At 38.6% G+C, this 18069-nt stretch overlaps 1 protein-coding gene across 1 annotated transcript in view; it reads right to left on the bottom strand.

The window, feature by feature from the left end:
• Positions 1-11052, bottom strand: part of LOC139721234 (acid-sensing ion channel 1C-like) — a 30861-nt gene extending 19809 nt beyond the window's left edge. Inside the window, exons 1-2 of the mRNA XM_071632556.1 lie at positions 10466-11052; positions 9359-9852 (exon numbers count right to left, since the gene is read on the bottom strand). Coding sequence (XP_071488657.1) covers positions 9359-9852; positions 10466-10541 — 570 coding nt within the window. The 5' untranslated portion in view covers positions 10542-11052. The remainder of the gene's footprint in view (positions 1-9358; positions 9853-10465) is intronic.
• Between the last annotated feature and the right edge of the window lie 7017 nt (positions 11053-18069).

The following is an 18069-nucleotide window of genomic DNA, read 5'->3' as shown; positions in this document are numbered from 1 at the left end:
ACAAACGCTCGTTATCAATGTTTACAAAACTTCATCTCCACTAAAAGCCAGCAGTGGACCTTGAGCAGAAGTTTGGATCAACACGCTCCGCCTTTCAGCCATAAAGATTGAATATTTCTCCGATTTTCCAGTGGCCTAGCGGATGTGCCGTAGAGCAGCAAAGAAGAAGAAGAAAAAGAAATAATCAACAATTCCCAATCATCTTTAAAATAAAAGAGCATTTGGACTATTTCTGCAGATTTCCGTCAAATTTCGTCCAAATAAGACAGCTGGTATCTTTACTGAATGCAATCAGCAGTGAGACATGATCTTACTCAGGACATTTCCTTTGAAGGACAAGTTCATCTTCATATACCTGTGAATTGAGATAATGCGGTTATATTAGTAGACCGCATCAATGAAAGTTTGACCAAGTTCTAAATTTTTGAAGTTTCAGTGCTGTATTCGCTTGTTGAGAAGACTAATACAACTTACTGTGATGCCACAAAACCCCTCATGTGTAGAAGGATGATAAAGAAAATATAATGAAAATTCAACATACACTAACCCCTTTTCTCGCATAGTAAAAAGAGCATTTGACTTGCCTTTTCAGAAGGAAGGGGGAATGATATTACGTATTACCCTTAACATACGTCCGTAATAAGTCAAGGAAATTAGTATTTCCCCCCCCCCCCAAAAAAAAAGAAATCTTGATGAAATAAAATCCGTATATTTGCCTTATATCGTTCCACGCATGTGACATCATGCACTGTAGTAGTCTTCTCATCCAGGAATGACTGCGCAGAAATTCATAACTATTGATCGAATTGGCGGATTTTCCTCAAGCTTTCACTGATGTGTTCTACCAATATTGCTACATTCATTCAATCCACATGTCTATGAAAGTGAGCTAGTCCATTCATTTCTTTGAATTGTTGGGACATTTTGCTCGTTGTCTTGAGTTCGCAGGGTGCGTGTGCTCATGCCATTTTCAACTTCACTCTGAAATAGTTATTAGCGGTTATTCGATAAGACATTGGACACATTACTTTCCCAGTCCCAATACACTATTGAGAGAAAGAAAAAACAACTTCTCGATGTTATTTGATTTTGACCAGGAAGTGAATAATGTAACGTGGAATCATCGATTGTGTCAAACAGAGTGCACATTACACGCTACAATTCGCCAATTCTCTCTTCACGACGCCCATAAAACGCCCTATTATTATGAGGTCTCCAATTAGGTACGATGTCCGTACGATGTCTGTCTGCTCATCATTCTTCCGCGTCAACGATACTAAGACGAAACCGTGAAAAAAATGCCACCATTTGCATTTCACTTTTTCTTTTGTCCTGCACGCCCTGATTTGCACACAATGATTTCCTGGCATCTCTGGATTGCGTTATTTATGAATTTATCTATAAATCATGTATTATGATGTAACGTTGATGCTGCATATTCCTGTAGTATAGTAGTGACAATGATGATGATAATCATAATCATAATCATAATCATAATGATGCTAACAATTATCACAATCATTATCATAACAAACGATGATAATGATAACAATAACACAAATCAATATCCAATTCAGCCTAAATATAGGCTTTCCTGTTTCTCTCAACAGATAAAGGCAGATCTATGATTTTTTTTTTGCAAGAGACGGAAATCAACAACAGAAATGACAAATCAAACAAGCAAATATGAATATCAATAGATAATCCTAAGAGAAAGCATACAAAATAAATTCTTGATTCTACATCGCACCGCGTGTTTTACTTTAAGATACTCGATTGCTTGGCACAGTTATATTTTTCGGTATTTTCTTCAAAATGTTATGGTTTCTAGAACTTACCTGACAGTCATCGCCAGCATTCTGTTCTTAACAGATCAATCTCTATTCCTACAAAATATCCAGCTTTCACATTTCACCAGTGAAGCCATTATCATAGTGTATAGGCCTACTTATAATTTCATCTCTTCATTCACTTTGCCGGTTACTTTGTCACTGAACTAACATATTGGCACGAAAAACTTGTAGCGTTTTGAGATCGAAATTAGTTTCGCAACATTCTAAAACATAGCAGGCAACTTTTTTAATTTTCACTATTATTCATATCGTTATTAGGGTGTGACTTAAAGGTGTGATATAAAATAAGAATGTTGTAGAGTATTTTTCACATGACGCTCTCAGGGGTGATTCACTATCTTTCTGCATTCATTAACATTCAGAGACTTTTGTTCGGTAGGGACCTTACCCTATATATACCCTCCAGCGTTCCTATAAAACTTAATTTACCAGTAATGCATTTTCCTTTCATGAAAGTGCTTTTGAATTCCTGATAATTTTTTTTTCTATACAGCTTAGACCTCACTCAGGGCATCAAATCCTCCATAACCCGGCTCGCGGTAGGCCTACCTGATGGCATTGGTGTGGGCTTACGATTTAATTGTGGGAATTCTGAATAGCACTATACGGGCACTGAGGGATTGACCTGATTATATAGACCGTCTTGTAATAATCATTATCATATTGTGAATCTTTATCGTTACATTATCACTATCATTTTCATCATGATATGATTTCCCTCTGTGGGATAACCAAAGCATGAGAGAGAGAGAGAGAGAGAGAGAGAGAGAGAGAGATACAGACAGACAGACAAACAGACAGACAGAGACAGAGTGAGACAGAGACGTGAGAGAGGGAGAGAGAGAGAGAGTGTGGGAGGAAAGACAGAAAAGCAAGAGGAAGATGCGGAAGAGAAAGAATATAAAAGAAATACATTGTAAGCGAGAGGGAGAAGAAAAGAAGACAGTGGAGGATAAACAGGTGGAGATAAATAGATTGACAATAAGATAGATAAATAAAGAGAGAGAGAAAGTGGGAGAGATGGAGGGACGGAGAGAGAGGGGGAGGGAGGGTGGGGATGAGGAGAGGATGAGGATGAGAGAGAGAGAGAGGAAGGGAGAGATGTAAACATTGGAAACGGGTGTCCCATTGGCGACTGAAATAGGAATATAGCGTTCGGTGTGCACTCCTGGCAATTTGGCGCCAAAATCCTGGCAATTTATGGCGCCAATGTCATTGCGCACAGGAGTTATTATACTGACTACATTAATGCCAGGTTGCATGACGTACCCTTGAGTGCGTTGATTGGGTTATAGTTGATGGATTGTGGTGTCCATGACAGCGCGTCCGAACCTGATTTCTAATTTCCCCTTGCCATACAGTCCCATTAAGTCATTATTTACAATGCATTAACTCCCGGTCTTTGCGCCAAAAGGGAGGGAAAAAAAAGTGTGAGAAAAAAAAAAGCGCTTGAACGTAAAATTTTACTAGGCCTATACACGCCTGTTAGCCGTTGTCACAAGAAATGATTGATGTAATTATGAAAGGGATTGGCGATACAAGTGCCAGTGATGATTAACCTATAACATGCCTATTTCTGATAATGACAATAGTAATAATGACAATGATAAAAATAATGATAAATAAATAGATAAAAATAATGGTAACTATAACGGTGATAAGAATAATGATACAATCTCAACAGTGGTATATTAAGGCTAGAAATGATACAAACATGAAAAAAAAAACACAGTGCCTTGACCGCTTTCACCTTAGTATGAAGGCTTGTTAAAGCTTTTAGTGTCAATTCAACTACAGACGAAAAAGAGATGTTCCCCGTCGGTCGATATGTCGTCCTTTTATCAATCTCTGTGTGCTATATAGGAACGTCCACACTATCGCATACAGTCTCAAGGTGTGACGATAATGCCCGGGTGTGGTTTGATTATTTAATTAGTATGTATACCACCAAATTCACGACCCCACGACATCTTTTGTGAAGGCTCTACAAAGGTTTTCTAAGGCGAACTCCTTTGTCACGTGTAAGGTGTTCTCTCCTTCGATCGTGATGGGGAAAACGATAAGTTTTGAATACATTTAAATCTGGTTACAAAAAAAAACCTCTCTTTTATAATTATAGCCAAACTCATTGAGGTCAAGAGTATAATCTTTTATTCTTTATGATTCAAGACATCCCGTATTTTGTTATTGTCATTATGTGTTTTGTTTTGTCTTGTCTTGTCTTGTCCTGTTCTTACGTTTTACTTCAATTTGAACACACTATAGATAATTGAAATTGAACGAATGATTTTAGGTCAGCTATAAATAAGGGACATCTCCTTTCTGGCTGCTACCTTCCATAGCTTACAGGTATCTGTTAAACCTATGTATGTGTAATTGTCAATCTATTTCTGTTGTATTTTTTCCTTTTCACTGTATTATTGATATGTTTGTAATCGTATCCGAATATTGATGTATGTATTGTTTTTTTAATATGTTCCTTGCTTTGGTGAAATAAAGAAACTAAAAACTTGAAGTTGTCTTTATTATTTTCTTTTCTTCCTTCTAAGCAGGTTTTTGTAAGTTTAGCAGAAGCACTGTTTTTGTAGGTGGTGTTACATAACGGCAAATTCATTAGCATTAGATTCTATTTAATGCTTGCTAGTAATTATAGAGGAGATTTGCGCTTTCATTCCACTGCTGCCTTAACGAACGTGTCTTTATCGCTGTGGCACATTTCCCTCGTCAGTCAAATGTCAGTTAGATAAAAAATAATTGTAGCGTTGGCAGCACATATAGATCGTCATTACAATGAAGTACATCGTCTATAACCTGCCTTGATACACTCTAACTATAGCTATAGCGCTTATTGAAATAGTCAAGTGCTGATTATCTTTAGCATTTTTATTTTGCAGCAAGGCATTGTACTCAAGCGTCAACTCACGCTGCGGACTGAGATTGACTAATTCCGTCGGATGATTTCCACAAACAATCATTCATTTACACATAAACGCAGGAACAATTTGACCACGGATTCTTAATTAAGAAACCATCATGAAGCTCATTTTTTCATATTTGCTGCGAATCTAGTAATTCGTCGCCACTCTGACATCGCGTGCGCGAGATCGGTTTATTGCCGCGCTAATGCGAGGGCAAATATTTGCGCGTGCCGCGTTTCATGTGAAAACTGACGAATACAAAAATTTAAATGATATTCGAGTCGTGCATCCAATTCGATGAAAATTCTCCGGTAAACCCCAGTCTGAGCTTACTTTGCATGTGAAACTCATATCAGACTGTCAGACGATTATGTTTTATTTACATAGAAAAATCATCCCTTAGAATTCAACAATTGGTTAGAAAAGAAGCAAAGTCGATATGGTTCAGACGGACCTGGTTAAGAACCTAAAAAAAAAATTGTGGACAGTATTTAGATAAATTATTTGTAACTGTAAAAGTTAAACATGATTTACGCTTTAATTAAACTAAGTTTTGTAAACAAAGACAAATGTGTAATCTTTGTTCGTTAAGCAATGCTTGTTTTGTCTATTTCTTAGACTTTTGAAGGACTTTGAAATGCGGAGGGCCTGTATGAATTCATAGATGTAAATGTATTTATTTGTTGGTTAGCTTGCTTGTGTTCGTTCTCGAGACTGTCATTCAAATTCATCTATCTAAAGCATCTGACCAAATCGAAGAACCCAAATAAAAGACTGGTGAATTTTTAATGGGAAACTTTATTGTATGATACCTTAATTGATTTGAAAGTGATGTCATATAAGGCCAAAAGAAAAAGAAAAAAAGAAGTAAATCAATATCCCGCATCCCGCTGATTTCGAAGTATTTTTTTTTCATAAATTTGAGCAGGGGTGTGATCAATCACAAGCAATCTCGCTGCCGACTGCTGTCGAAAGATTAACCTAAATTGCTGCGGTACAGTTATCAGATATTTGTAAATCTTACAACATTGCAACATCACGAACTCTAACCGCGGTACAGCACACGGTGTTTGGGCATGTATGCCGTTTGTTTGTCGTTTGTCGTCATACGGGCCTGACTCTGATATTCCTAACGGGATACTGGCACCCGCCATTGATCCATCACGACGGTGATTACATTGAAGCATGAAATGGAGTCAGATGACGTCAGATGTCAGATGACTGAAACACTGTCCTTTAATTCGGTCAAGAAATTAAGTGAAATTTTCTTTACCGTATGTACAGAACCACAAAGTATTGCCTAATATAAAACCATTTTCCACATAGCAGGAGAAAGAAAATTTGTTTAACAATAGAGAAGCATTGTTTTTGAAATATCATAAATTGATTTGTTAGGTGGTTTACGCCTTATCCCTTTGGGTTAATATGTTCCCCTTTGACTTGCGATCTGGTTCATCTCAGATGTAAGATGGTGGTCTTTCATACAGTGGAGATAGTAGCCAATACTTCACCATAGTTGAAGGAATGAACATGTGGCTTATATCAGTTGCTAGTGCATGATTATGATTGATAGCATGAAATCATATTTTTCATACACTCAAGTGCAGATTCTGCTGTATCAATCGCCTATGTTACAAACAATCTTTTTTTTTTTCGTCTTCTTCACGCAGAGGTTTGAATGTATTTTTATGCTTTTGCAGCCGCAAGCCCTGTTTAACATTTACATAATTATTATAGACCACGAATGAAAATGGAATTTCAGAATGAATTCGTCTCCCTCTATCGTATACCCCATGAAGGTGCCGTTTCCTGGGTTGACACTCACATCAAAATCCTTGGCACATTTCTATTTTATATTTTTACTTTCTTTGTACCGGTGCCAATCAGTTCTTCATTCCATCCACGAAAACCCCGGAGAAACATCAACTGATATAATTCTACCTTACCCTAAAAACGGTGAACAGAGAAGCCATACATATAGATCATGAAGATCAAACCTGAGATTACATGTGTAAGCTCTTTTTAGCGAACTTTGTATATAGAGCGGTGAACCACATTTGAACAGATGGGAGCAGACGTATGAAGTGTTAAATACGTGATATAGTGACTACTTAAATGCTGCCCACTCTTCGAACCTTAAAGGGATGGTGTCGTATTGGCTAAGGTGAGAATTCAGCATTTACCTTTTTGCGAGATATTTAGAAACCAGTTTATGAAATGTTAAGAAGTCTACAATTCTAAGAAGAATTCAAAATTTATTTGATGAAATTTGGTTTTGAAATGGCTGAGATATCCAAAGACATAGTAAAACAAACGATCCCCATAAAAGGAAATAAATGAATTTGGTAATTCGCCTCTCCCTCATTAATCCTGTCCGTGTCAACGTGTCAAAAAAATAATGTGGTGTGCAGAGAGTTAACATGCTAACGAAATCATTGTGCGATGTCATTAAAGGGGCCCTGCTATGAAACGGACTGAAGTCTCCACTATACAGTCAACTTCTGCCGGTGCTTTCGACTCATCGGACGATTATGATGCAGTTTTGATCGTAATATCACTCAAATAATCATGGAGCTACAACGAAGCTCCATGCTCAAATGAACAATGACGAATCGCTAACTCTGCTCCACGAAAGAAACAGTCTATTGAGACTACCTAATAAGCAGTGATTAACATTAAATGCCTACCCCCCCCCCCCTCCCCGTCGAAGGTCATTCCTGATGGGTGTTTGTTACGACATGGACCTACGACGTAAGTCCATGGTTACGAGTAGCTGGAATTGTACGCCATTTTGCTTCTACCAGTCCTGTCCGGTAAAGATGAAACAAACGTTCCCACAATATATCAATCGTCTGAATCATTCGTATAGGCTGACTCATAATCATTTACAGCATGTAGGATATTTGACTTTGATTGATATAGGTTCTGGCCATCGAAGTTGCAAACACGAGATAGTTATATAAGTGATACCTTATAAAACAAACAAACAAACAAACAACTAGCGATGTACCCATTGCAAACAAACGGAAGTGACCTCGTATATAAGAGGCAGGCATGCACTCACTTAAATAATGATGGGTGCCCACACTCAGAGGTAGTGTATCATTCAGGGTGTCCTGGCGTCACTTGGCAACCCATTTGCCTGCTCGTCCGTTTCATTACGTTTTGATGTAATGTCGACTTGTCGCTTTCTCTTTCTCTTTAACTTTGGACCGTACGGTCGTGCAGCAAAGAATCAAAATTGTATTTTCAGAAACTAATTTGATCGACACCTTAAGAAAGTAAGCATAGCATTCAAATCAATGAATTTTGGCGTCGAATAGTATTTTGTTTTAATTGCAACTGATTGATAAATTGCCCTTTATCGACGCCAATAATCACTGATAATTCATTGTTTCAGAAGTAGCCATAATACATGATGGAAAAAAACAAACAAACGTGGGCATTCATACTCGGGTTAGACTCGAACCAGCGAATTCCTGAATACTATTGCTAGACAAGACGATACACGACGCCTGTCTGGCAATCAGAATATTTTTGGTCCGAGTTTAACCGATCGAGAAAAAGTTGAAGTCTTCAAGGTATGGGATTTTACACTGTTCAAAAAAAAAATCTATCTTCCTCATTGTCATGCTGATGCAGAAGAAACCCTTCAAAAGACTCAAGGGATGTTACCATGGCGACAGATGCCTTCCAGTCCATCTTCCACCACCTTCCCGCCTTCGAATATGAGATGAACCTTAAGCTCCATCTGCTTATTAATAATAGCGTGCGACTCAGTTTTGTTTTCCCTCGCTTAAAGAAGCATTGCTTATAATCATATGTGGGGGTTTTCGGGGAGGGGGGAGGGGGGGCAACAATTGCAGAAACACCACTTCGCAGGATAGTTTCTGACAAAAACAAATGCGTGGGTACTCTCGCAGACAATTCACTTGAAAGAGATAATCATTCTCAGACTTTGGTTCGTGCTCTATCATCCTGTCTATGTTTGCAAAGTGAACTGAAAATTGTTGATGTTTCGATTTAGTTGTCATTTGTCTTTCAGTATTCAAAGAAATTAATGTGGTCTTCGGGCTTAGATTGGCTTGTTGTCGTTTTCTTTCCAGTGTAAATCTTGAAATCTCGAAATGTTTCATTATATATAATAATAAGGTCACAGCAAGCAGGGAAGTGGACTTAAAGACCCAAAATTAAATGCTTACAACATGTTTGACTGTTGTAAATGATGAGTACCCGTCAGTAGATGCTCCACTGAAGAAGACACTTGTAAGACAAAAGTTATGAACTTTTGATCAAGGTTCTAAAAAGCGACTAAAATATTGTTATTACAAGTGACTCGCCTGGTGCCTGCCATAATAGATATATCGTTACGCAAATACATATGCGTATACATACAAGAATACACATATAATACAGTATATAATATGATTATATCTGTGTGTGTGTGAATGAACATGTGTATGAAGTATGAACTTGTGAATGTGTGTGTCCCTATCACATATTTACAGACACCAAAACAATGGCCACATGTCTGTTGCGATTCGACAACAGACAGACAAACAAACAAAAATAGTGATAAAAACTCACCATTCTTGTCGCTGCTACAGTAGGACCTGCTGGCATCGGTGGCGTTGCCACAGTTTGGTCCTCGACCAGCAGTCGCTCCAGCTCACTGGAAAATGTGCTCAAGCTCGAGTTCGTGATTGGGTTCATGTTGCAGATGGTGATGGCTGGCATGTCGATAGTCGATTCGTACTGGATGTCGAGGTTGACGACGACGTCGTAGTCATAGTACTTTTTGATAATGGTCACACCTTGCCAGAGGAAGAAACCGACGCCGCCCAGGAAGAGCACAGCCCAAAGAATACGACGGTGGGGTGACTTGGCGCGGATGATGTTCGGGATGCCGTGAGCGCCCGTGTTCTCGAGTGTCGACCCGATCATGAGATACGCATTGAGCTCGTCTTCGTCGACGCCTTCGTTGGCGGCTGCAGTGCTCAGAACCCTTTTCCGATTCTGAGACATTGTCGCATTGCTCTTACGGTATGTCACTTCCGAGTCCTTTTTCAGCCCCGACATCTCTGCATGAAGAAAAAAAAATAACAGATACTATTAAAATCAACCGTCATGTTGTATTACATGTCTTCCAGATGATGCTATAAACATTATAATCCCAGGATTGATAAGCTATCATTTGTAAAAGGAATAAAACATATAAATTATGAGAAACATAATAAGATAAATCATTTTCTTCTCCCACAGTAAAATCACAATATATACAGGAACAAGGGACGTCGTTTTTCTCCATAGCATATGAGGAGCGCGGATACAATTTGAACCGAGACTTTCAAGATTTCCATTACGTTGGGTTACACATTTTCCTAATTCAGTATAATGATATATGGTTACACTTATGTCTACGGTGTGTAGCTGTAGCTGAAGCAAAGCCGCAGACTGCTAGCTTGAACATACAGTCAGACAATGTATTAATTACAAAAAACCCGACATTTTACGGTGACAAGTACATTCTTTATGTATCAGGAAAGAAACGTTCTCTGATAGAAAATCGATAAGTCATTTTAGTCACACAATAATTTCACAGAAGAATATACAGTTTTAGTTTGTCTGATTCTTGTGAATGATATTCTGCAGGAAATGGCATCTACTTCCACGATGTCGGCCACACTAACTTACTCTCGACGGTTGAGACACCCGATGACTCCGCGGACCAAGCCGCGCCGGCAGAATCGGTCGGAACGATGGCTGGCATTTCGGGACAGAGATTCTCACAATTAAAAGCACGACCAATATAGACTTGACAGACTAATAACTCCCTAAGTAAACAAGCCGGCTGCAATCAGCAGGTCCAATCTACTACTCCCATTTCTGTTGGAGCACCCATCCAATCGCCCATTAAAACCATATGTGTCGCTGCTCCAACTATCTAAGTCATTTCTGACGAGAAAAAAAAAATCAAGTCAATTTACTGATTGAGTATTGAAGGAAATTAATCGGGCCACCATTAATGTGCGTCTCCATTAAAAAGGTAAGATCAAAGAAGATGTTGTAATCACATGATGAACGTCCGCACTTGACTAGGTGATGAGAAAAGTGAAAAGACTACTGGTCGATGCGACTACGATTTAAATGCTCAATGGGTGGTCCTGCTTTGACATCCACAACATTACAAACTCATTGCTTTTTCTTTGTGTCCCCTAAATCTTCAATTTCTGTTTTCCTCGGCAGAGTCGGGAGCTTGCTCGTTGTGTCAGGAGTCAGGGTATCAATCATACGGATAAACTCCAGTCTAGAACAGTAATCGAACATTAATCTTCATAATCAGCGACAGGAGGGTAAAATGCCATGTTCAGTCGTCACAATCGCAAGAGATCGGCACTCCCGCGGTAGAAGCGACACTGTTAATCCAACGCATGCAGTCTCGCTTCCATTCACTCGCCAGAAAATCCGATGGAAACGGAAACCAATCCGATCTAGCTCGCAATTGCGTCTCTGTAGGCACCTAGTAATAACTAGTGTGAAAATGTCAGTGTTCCTGCCCGTATAGCTCGTAGTTGCTACTGTAGTTATTTCTAACCAGTGTTAAATGTCAGTGGCTGTATGGTTTCCGCGATGGTCGCTGATGAATGAAATCAATACTGGCGTAAACAATGATATCATTTTGGTCAGCCGGTTCAAATGATTTAAGGGGGGGGGGGGAAGGGTCACAGATGTAGGCCTAAATTATTGACGATGTTTACGTCATTATCATGTTTATGGATGCTTACAATGGAATGTATACTGTACTCTAATGCATCGAAAGTATCTATAACTGTGTGTATGTATGTATGTATGTGTGTGTGTGTGTGTGTGTGTGTGTGTGCGCGCGTCCGTGTTTGTGTATGTATAATGTATGATAATGATGGAAGAGCTGGTCAGGAAAAGGAAAACATAGGAGCGGAAACACCAGCGCACCCCCTGTCCGGTTGGCCCCTACTAAGGGGTGTTGGACAGTATATACGAAGAAGAAGGAAATACCTGCAAAGTTACGGTCAAACCAAACTCTTCAATAGCTTTAAAATAAGCAGAGTCAACGGTCTATCGTGACAACGGTCTATCACGACTGTGTCGCAAGGAGTTCGCAGGAGACACTAGTGGCGGTCACATCAGCTATATACAGTCATTGGCTGTCCTTTGTTCGGGGTGGGGCAAGATATCATGACCCAGAGGTGGCGTCACAATAAACTACCAACGAGACGTGCGTTCATGTATAGAATAATGCTCCTTTGGGTGGCGGGATATACTGGGCGGTTGGGAAACAATCCAAACAGATGCTTGTGTACGTCGAGCTTCGTCAAACTTCTGACTATTGAACGTGCAACTTTTCTCTCTCGTCACTTGCCAGGATTCGTATACGCCACTAATTGTCAGAATTCGTAGCTCAGACCACACCACGCAGCTTATTTCAGACTAAGTACTGGTAGTTTGTGACGGAGGTGCATGGCAATAGGAAAGGGAGAGAAGAAAGATAGCAAATCTCTCGCTCTTTCACCCTTTGCCTATGATTATCCGATAATTTTGAATGTAACCCTATTCAGGTCAAAGAGTCTTTGTATGAAGGCTTTTAAATCAGAGGTTTTTCAAGAAAACCTAGCTTACAATGGGTGTCCAGCCGCATGGGTCCAGTTACCGTCATCCTACGGCCTATGTTATTGTAGTGATTCGTGAAGGTTCTCGGACACATTCTAAAGAAAATCGATTTTTTTTTTTTATACACGCACACGTTGATTGCTGACCAGCACTGATTACTCATTATGAGGGACATGAAAAATCTGGTCTTCAGGCGCAAAAGAGACGTGAGCAGTAGAGTCCAAACGGCGCAACAATAGCCTTTGTATCTTTATGTATAGTTTTCAGACAATACATCAATTAGAGTGCGTAGAGTAGGCTCGCCTAATCAATGCTCAAGAGCAAACTTGCCACATTCTAAGTAAACCACTTTGAGAGTAACCATCAATTGAAGTATATTACGTCATCTTAATCATTTATGATAAGGTGGATACAACGCGGTGGTGTATAGCCTACTCTAGGATGCCGGAGCAGTATGCAGAAGTGATTTTTCTCTCGAACCAATTCATTAGACGCGTAATCAATATCAACTGTGAGTGGACTGAAAAGTTTAATGGTCAATCTGATGGCGGGTCAAAAATTTAAAAGTCGAATCGCAAGCGCTAAACTATACCGTGCGTTCCAGTTAATTACATGTGATAGCACGGTCATTACATCTACGTGTGTGTGTGTGTGTGTGTGTGTGTGTGTGTGTGTGTGTGTGTAAAATACTCCGCTGTAAAGACACATTTGCGAGGACCCATCTCGCATAAGCAAAAGTTACACACCATAGTGTGAATCGAACGGTTCTGGTTTACTTTAGGTCACGTGGGATTACGTCATGAAATTTCACTTCTTTATGTATTACTTTAAATGTTTAAATCGCAGTGTAGATAACGAAAGTAGGATAGCGACATGTGCAAGGTGAAAAAAAAACCCCGAACGATGGAATAGCTAAGATCAGATAAGATACGCTACATTTACTGCAGAAAAACAACAATACTCCATGAAAGTAAAGTAATGCTATGACGGTGATAATGACGACGTTGGACACACTATCACAACAAAATTTGACCTATATTTCCCATTGAAAAAAAAAATAAGCGAGTTTTTTTTTTTTTCTCTGTACCGGGATAATTCTGTGTTGCTGAAACTAAATCCTCAGAGTGTCCATGTAAGGTCACACAAGTGAGTCCGCCCTATCTATCTCCCGTGTTGAGTCCACATAGAGATGGTAAATCAGAAACTAGGAAATGATATCATCTGTATGTCTGTATGCGCTTATTATTATTTATCATAAATCGAATGCTAATATCGATTCGATAATACCACTGTTGTTTTCCCAAAACCACGTACCATTTTTTTTAAAGAAAAAGTGCATTATACTTAGCTTCTTAAGCTCTTTAATGATCTCCCTTAAATAAGCCTTAGGACAACATATCACTAATGATATCAAATTATCTATTAAAGGAACACAGAAAATAGCTGTATAATTGCAACGATTTATATTCAAGTGCTAATGTTTAGTCAGTCATTCCGTTTGTTTGTCCACCATTTTGAAACCTCTTAATCCATTTGTATTGTGACACAATGATTGCCCATATTTCAAATCTTTGTATTTTATCTGTATGACTTTTCTTCAGTTCCTCTTTTTGATTTCTTTCGTTCATTGTATATACCTTTTTATGTTACATGTTTCTGTTTATATCTTATTTATTGTTACTCTGTTTGTAAACACAATGTATTCATTTTCACGGCCTTGCTGAAAACCAGCTAACAGCTGAAAGCAGCCTTTTCTCTGTGATGAAAGTCAATCAATCAATCAATGGCTTATAATGAGTGGGTATAGTGAGAAAAATCTCTATGATTATTCCATTATATCATTGTAATATGCATAGTCATAAGTTGTATATGTAATGTCTACAATGTGTGCATTAAAGTATAGGCCTGTACTAAGCACGTTCACGCGCAAACACGAACACACACACGCACACACACACATACGCACACACTTATACACACATTGGATGTAATGTTTCAAGAACAAACCTTTTTTTAACGTAATAAGTATCCTAGCATTGCTTTCCCACAGCCTGGAATAGTCTGCATGCACTGTTATGTCAGATGTATAGTGTTCCACACTTGGTAATGTGTGAAGACTCATGAAAACACACCCATCCTTTAATGCAGAAAGTCTTACACGTTTGGTACTATAGAACTCATGCATGCATGGTGCAAACGTATATTGCTATGATGCCATTAACACGCACAAATACTGGATTGTTGTTGTTTTTTGCCCCTTGTAACTTAATAATCTTTCAGGTGAAGATCACATTTTTGAGTTTACTTTTTGCTCTTGTATAAGGGATCATCTCCTTTGCCTTAGAATGAAATTTGCGGCAACATCACGTTATACAACATTCTTATGCTCAAAGGCACTCTCATTAGATAAGTCAATCTTTTTCGTTTGTCATTATTTTGTGTAGTAAACATTACTTGTGGGTACATGGCATTCCCCTCTTATCTACGAAGAGTCGGGCATTTCGTATAAATGATATTATTCTATAATTTGATATTGTGCAAAGTAAGATCCCACTGCGGTTTTTGAGGATAATTGATAATATTTGTTTCATGAATAATGCACAATGTATGATGGTATTTTATCCTTGTGTAATTACATAATTTCGCTTATATGAAATATGAAACATTTTATTCAGCGTCATCAGCAACTTTAGACAAACAGAATCAGATCCAGACAACTCAATACGTGTTATGGCCGTATATACATTTTCACTCTTGTAATACAGTTAAAGAAAAATCACAGGGCTTTGATCAACATTAATCGACGCTTTTAACTAACACTCTGATTAGCACAACCAATTACCTCAGTGCCCTATACGTGCTCCATTAATCACCGTTAATAATCACCGCAGCCTGTGACGCGTGCGCTTTATAGCGACTAATTTTGATGAAATGACGAAAACTGCCGTTTTCGCCGCATGATAAACGGATATGAGCAGATAGAGCTGATTCATCGCAAACCACTGGAAAGACGAGCTAATATATAAATTCATGGAAATAACACGCTCACAATCACTCGTGCAGAAAATAAGCACAAAAACAACAAAACAAGTAATCACGACATTGCGAAAACTAATACCAATCTGAAACACATGTTGTAGTAATCACTGCTACCTTGCTATCTTAAATGTTTTCCTTTTTTTTAAAGCACACAAAAGGAGATCGTCTTACCTATATGCCGGGCAGACACGATGTCATTCAAGTCAGTTATAGACATTCGAGACCCTCTCATCATTCAAATAGAAAAACAAAATGGTAACTGAAACTCTAAAAAGACTCCTTTTATTCTCGCCCTCTCCTCGGAATACGATTATGACACTTTCCAACGGTGGTTTATTCACACCATGAGGACGACGGCTTCAAAGCGTAGAAACGTTGTTTTATATGGTAATAACCATTCTGTGGCCTGTCGCATACTGCAGGGGCAAAAACTCCGTGAATGAATAGGCCTAATATAAATCAAGTGATGGGTTATTGGTTAATGCACTCTCGCGTTGGTCCTTTCTGCGTTTTGTGGAACCCAGCAGGGATTGTAGTGGAAGCGGTTAATGAGTGACCGGTATCTTTGGAGATCCAGTAATGACCTCAGCAATAATGCAGTGCGTTTTCTGGCCGCCTGCTCTCGTGAGCTAAAAACACAGGAGATTTCATTACTTCTTATACTGCCCGGACCAGCGTGAAATGGAAAGATAAATGGCCCCTATTGTAGCACAAAACGTTTAATCTCAACTACAAATTGCGCCCGAGGGGACGAATGCCGAATGTAAACAATCAGACGCAATCATTACTGCACAAAGGCCTATCACCAATGTCACCCTGAATACACAGAGGCATGTCAGCGGCAGGTATACCAATGCAATGTTTTGACTTTGATTCCTTGTGCCATTCGTAAACCTGATATTACTGTCGGAGTTAATGATAATAGTCGTATAATTGAGATACTATCTAGTACACCAGTAATGCTGTCAGTGGTAGAAGTAAAATTTGTGGCGACTGTACTATATGCTCTGACAAAATAATTTCATGAAAGTTTCCTTTCTGCTTTCTGTGTGATTGAAATCACAGGAACCACATCTAACTGTCGTACTATTTTTTAGTGGATATAACCTCCATAAAAAGGAAGATGAAACTTAGATATATAATAAAATGTGGATTGAGTGAAATGCAGCAACTTTGGTAGCACACATTAAGCTACTGAAAGTTTGATGAAAATCGGTCAATCGACTGTACCCCATCTAACGGTGTTACTAAACTTTTCAGTGGATATAATTTAATCTTGTTAAAAAGGGAGATGAAACTTAGGTTGTGTAATAAAATGTGGATTGAGTGAATGCAGCAACATTGGTAACAAACATTACTGAAAGTTTGAGAAAAGGAGGGCAATCAACTTTACAAACTTTCAAAGTTTTTGCGCCGCCATCGCTGGATGAGAAGAATACATTTTGTGACGTCAAGTACAGACAAAGATGAAGAAAAATAAATGTATGTAAAGATTCGACATATTTTCACTTCTCAGGCATAATGAAAGAGCTCTGGACTTACCTCTTTGAGAAAGCAGTGGAATGATATCATTCTTAGCAAATGTTAGTAACAAGTCAAAGGAATGTATACTTTTTACTTTAAAATGGAAATTTAGTACAATTCATTTTATATTTCCTTTATATCGTTTTTCGTACATGTCACGAACTGTAATAATTGCCTCATCTATAGCAATATCAGCACCGAAATTTTAATGCAGAACGGATTATCCAATTTTCGTCAAATTTTCACTGATATCTTATGCTAATATTACTCCGTTTACTCAATACACAGGTATAGATAGGTATATATAGGGTAGCATGCGCGAAGAAGACATTCGTCACAGTCACACACCTTGACACATAATTTATTGTACCACGTGTGCACAGGTGATGTTCGTTATTCCCAAAGTCCCTTATAGTCTATTATAATTGCATTCCAAAACCCGAAATTCCGTATCTGTAGATATCATTATTCCGCAAATAAAAAGGGTTCGCTATTCTGAACATAATGTGTATCGTTATTGCGAAGGGTCGTTCTTCCAAAAATTCGTTAATCCTGAAGATGAAAATAGGGTTCGTTATTTCGAAAGTTCGTCAATCCGAAAATGAAAAGAAGGTGCATGCGCACTAACGAATCTTCGGAATAACAAACCTTATTTGCTTTTCGGATTAGCAAATCTTCGGAATAACGAGCCTTATTTCATTCTAGAAATTAAGAACCTTGGGATTAACAACAAAATCTTCGGAATAGCGACCCTTTGGGATAACGAACTGTAACTGTGCATAAACAACAGGCAGCATCGCGTCGCCATCTATATAAAAGCACTTGTTTTCACTCTAAAGGGTGTTAACAATAAGAAAACTGCAGAGATCTGCTTATGGTCAATTGTCAATCTATGTTGTAGTACCTGCATTTTCTTCTGACTCGAAGGTGTTCTGTGTAGGAAGCAAACGAAACAATGAAACTAATTTACGTAATGAGATTTGAGTTAATTTTATAAGAGCATATTTTTATCTACCAAAAGCAAAAAGCGCGCGATAATCAATGGAAAGCTACGCTGCAACTTCCCAAGGTCTTGATGTCATATTGAT

Source organism: Diadema antillarum, unplaced genomic scaffold (genome assembly GCF_040938485.1).
Source record: "Diadema antillarum isolate AM-2024a unplaced genomic scaffold, OU_Dant_1.0 scf00000140, whole genome shotgun sequence".
In the NCBI taxonomy this organism is placed as follows: Eukaryota; Metazoa; Echinodermata; class Echinoidea; order Diadematoida; family Diadematidae; genus Diadema; species Diadema antillarum.
Note: the sequence above shows the minus strand (reverse complement) of the source record. Positions and strands in the feature narration are given on the sequence as shown.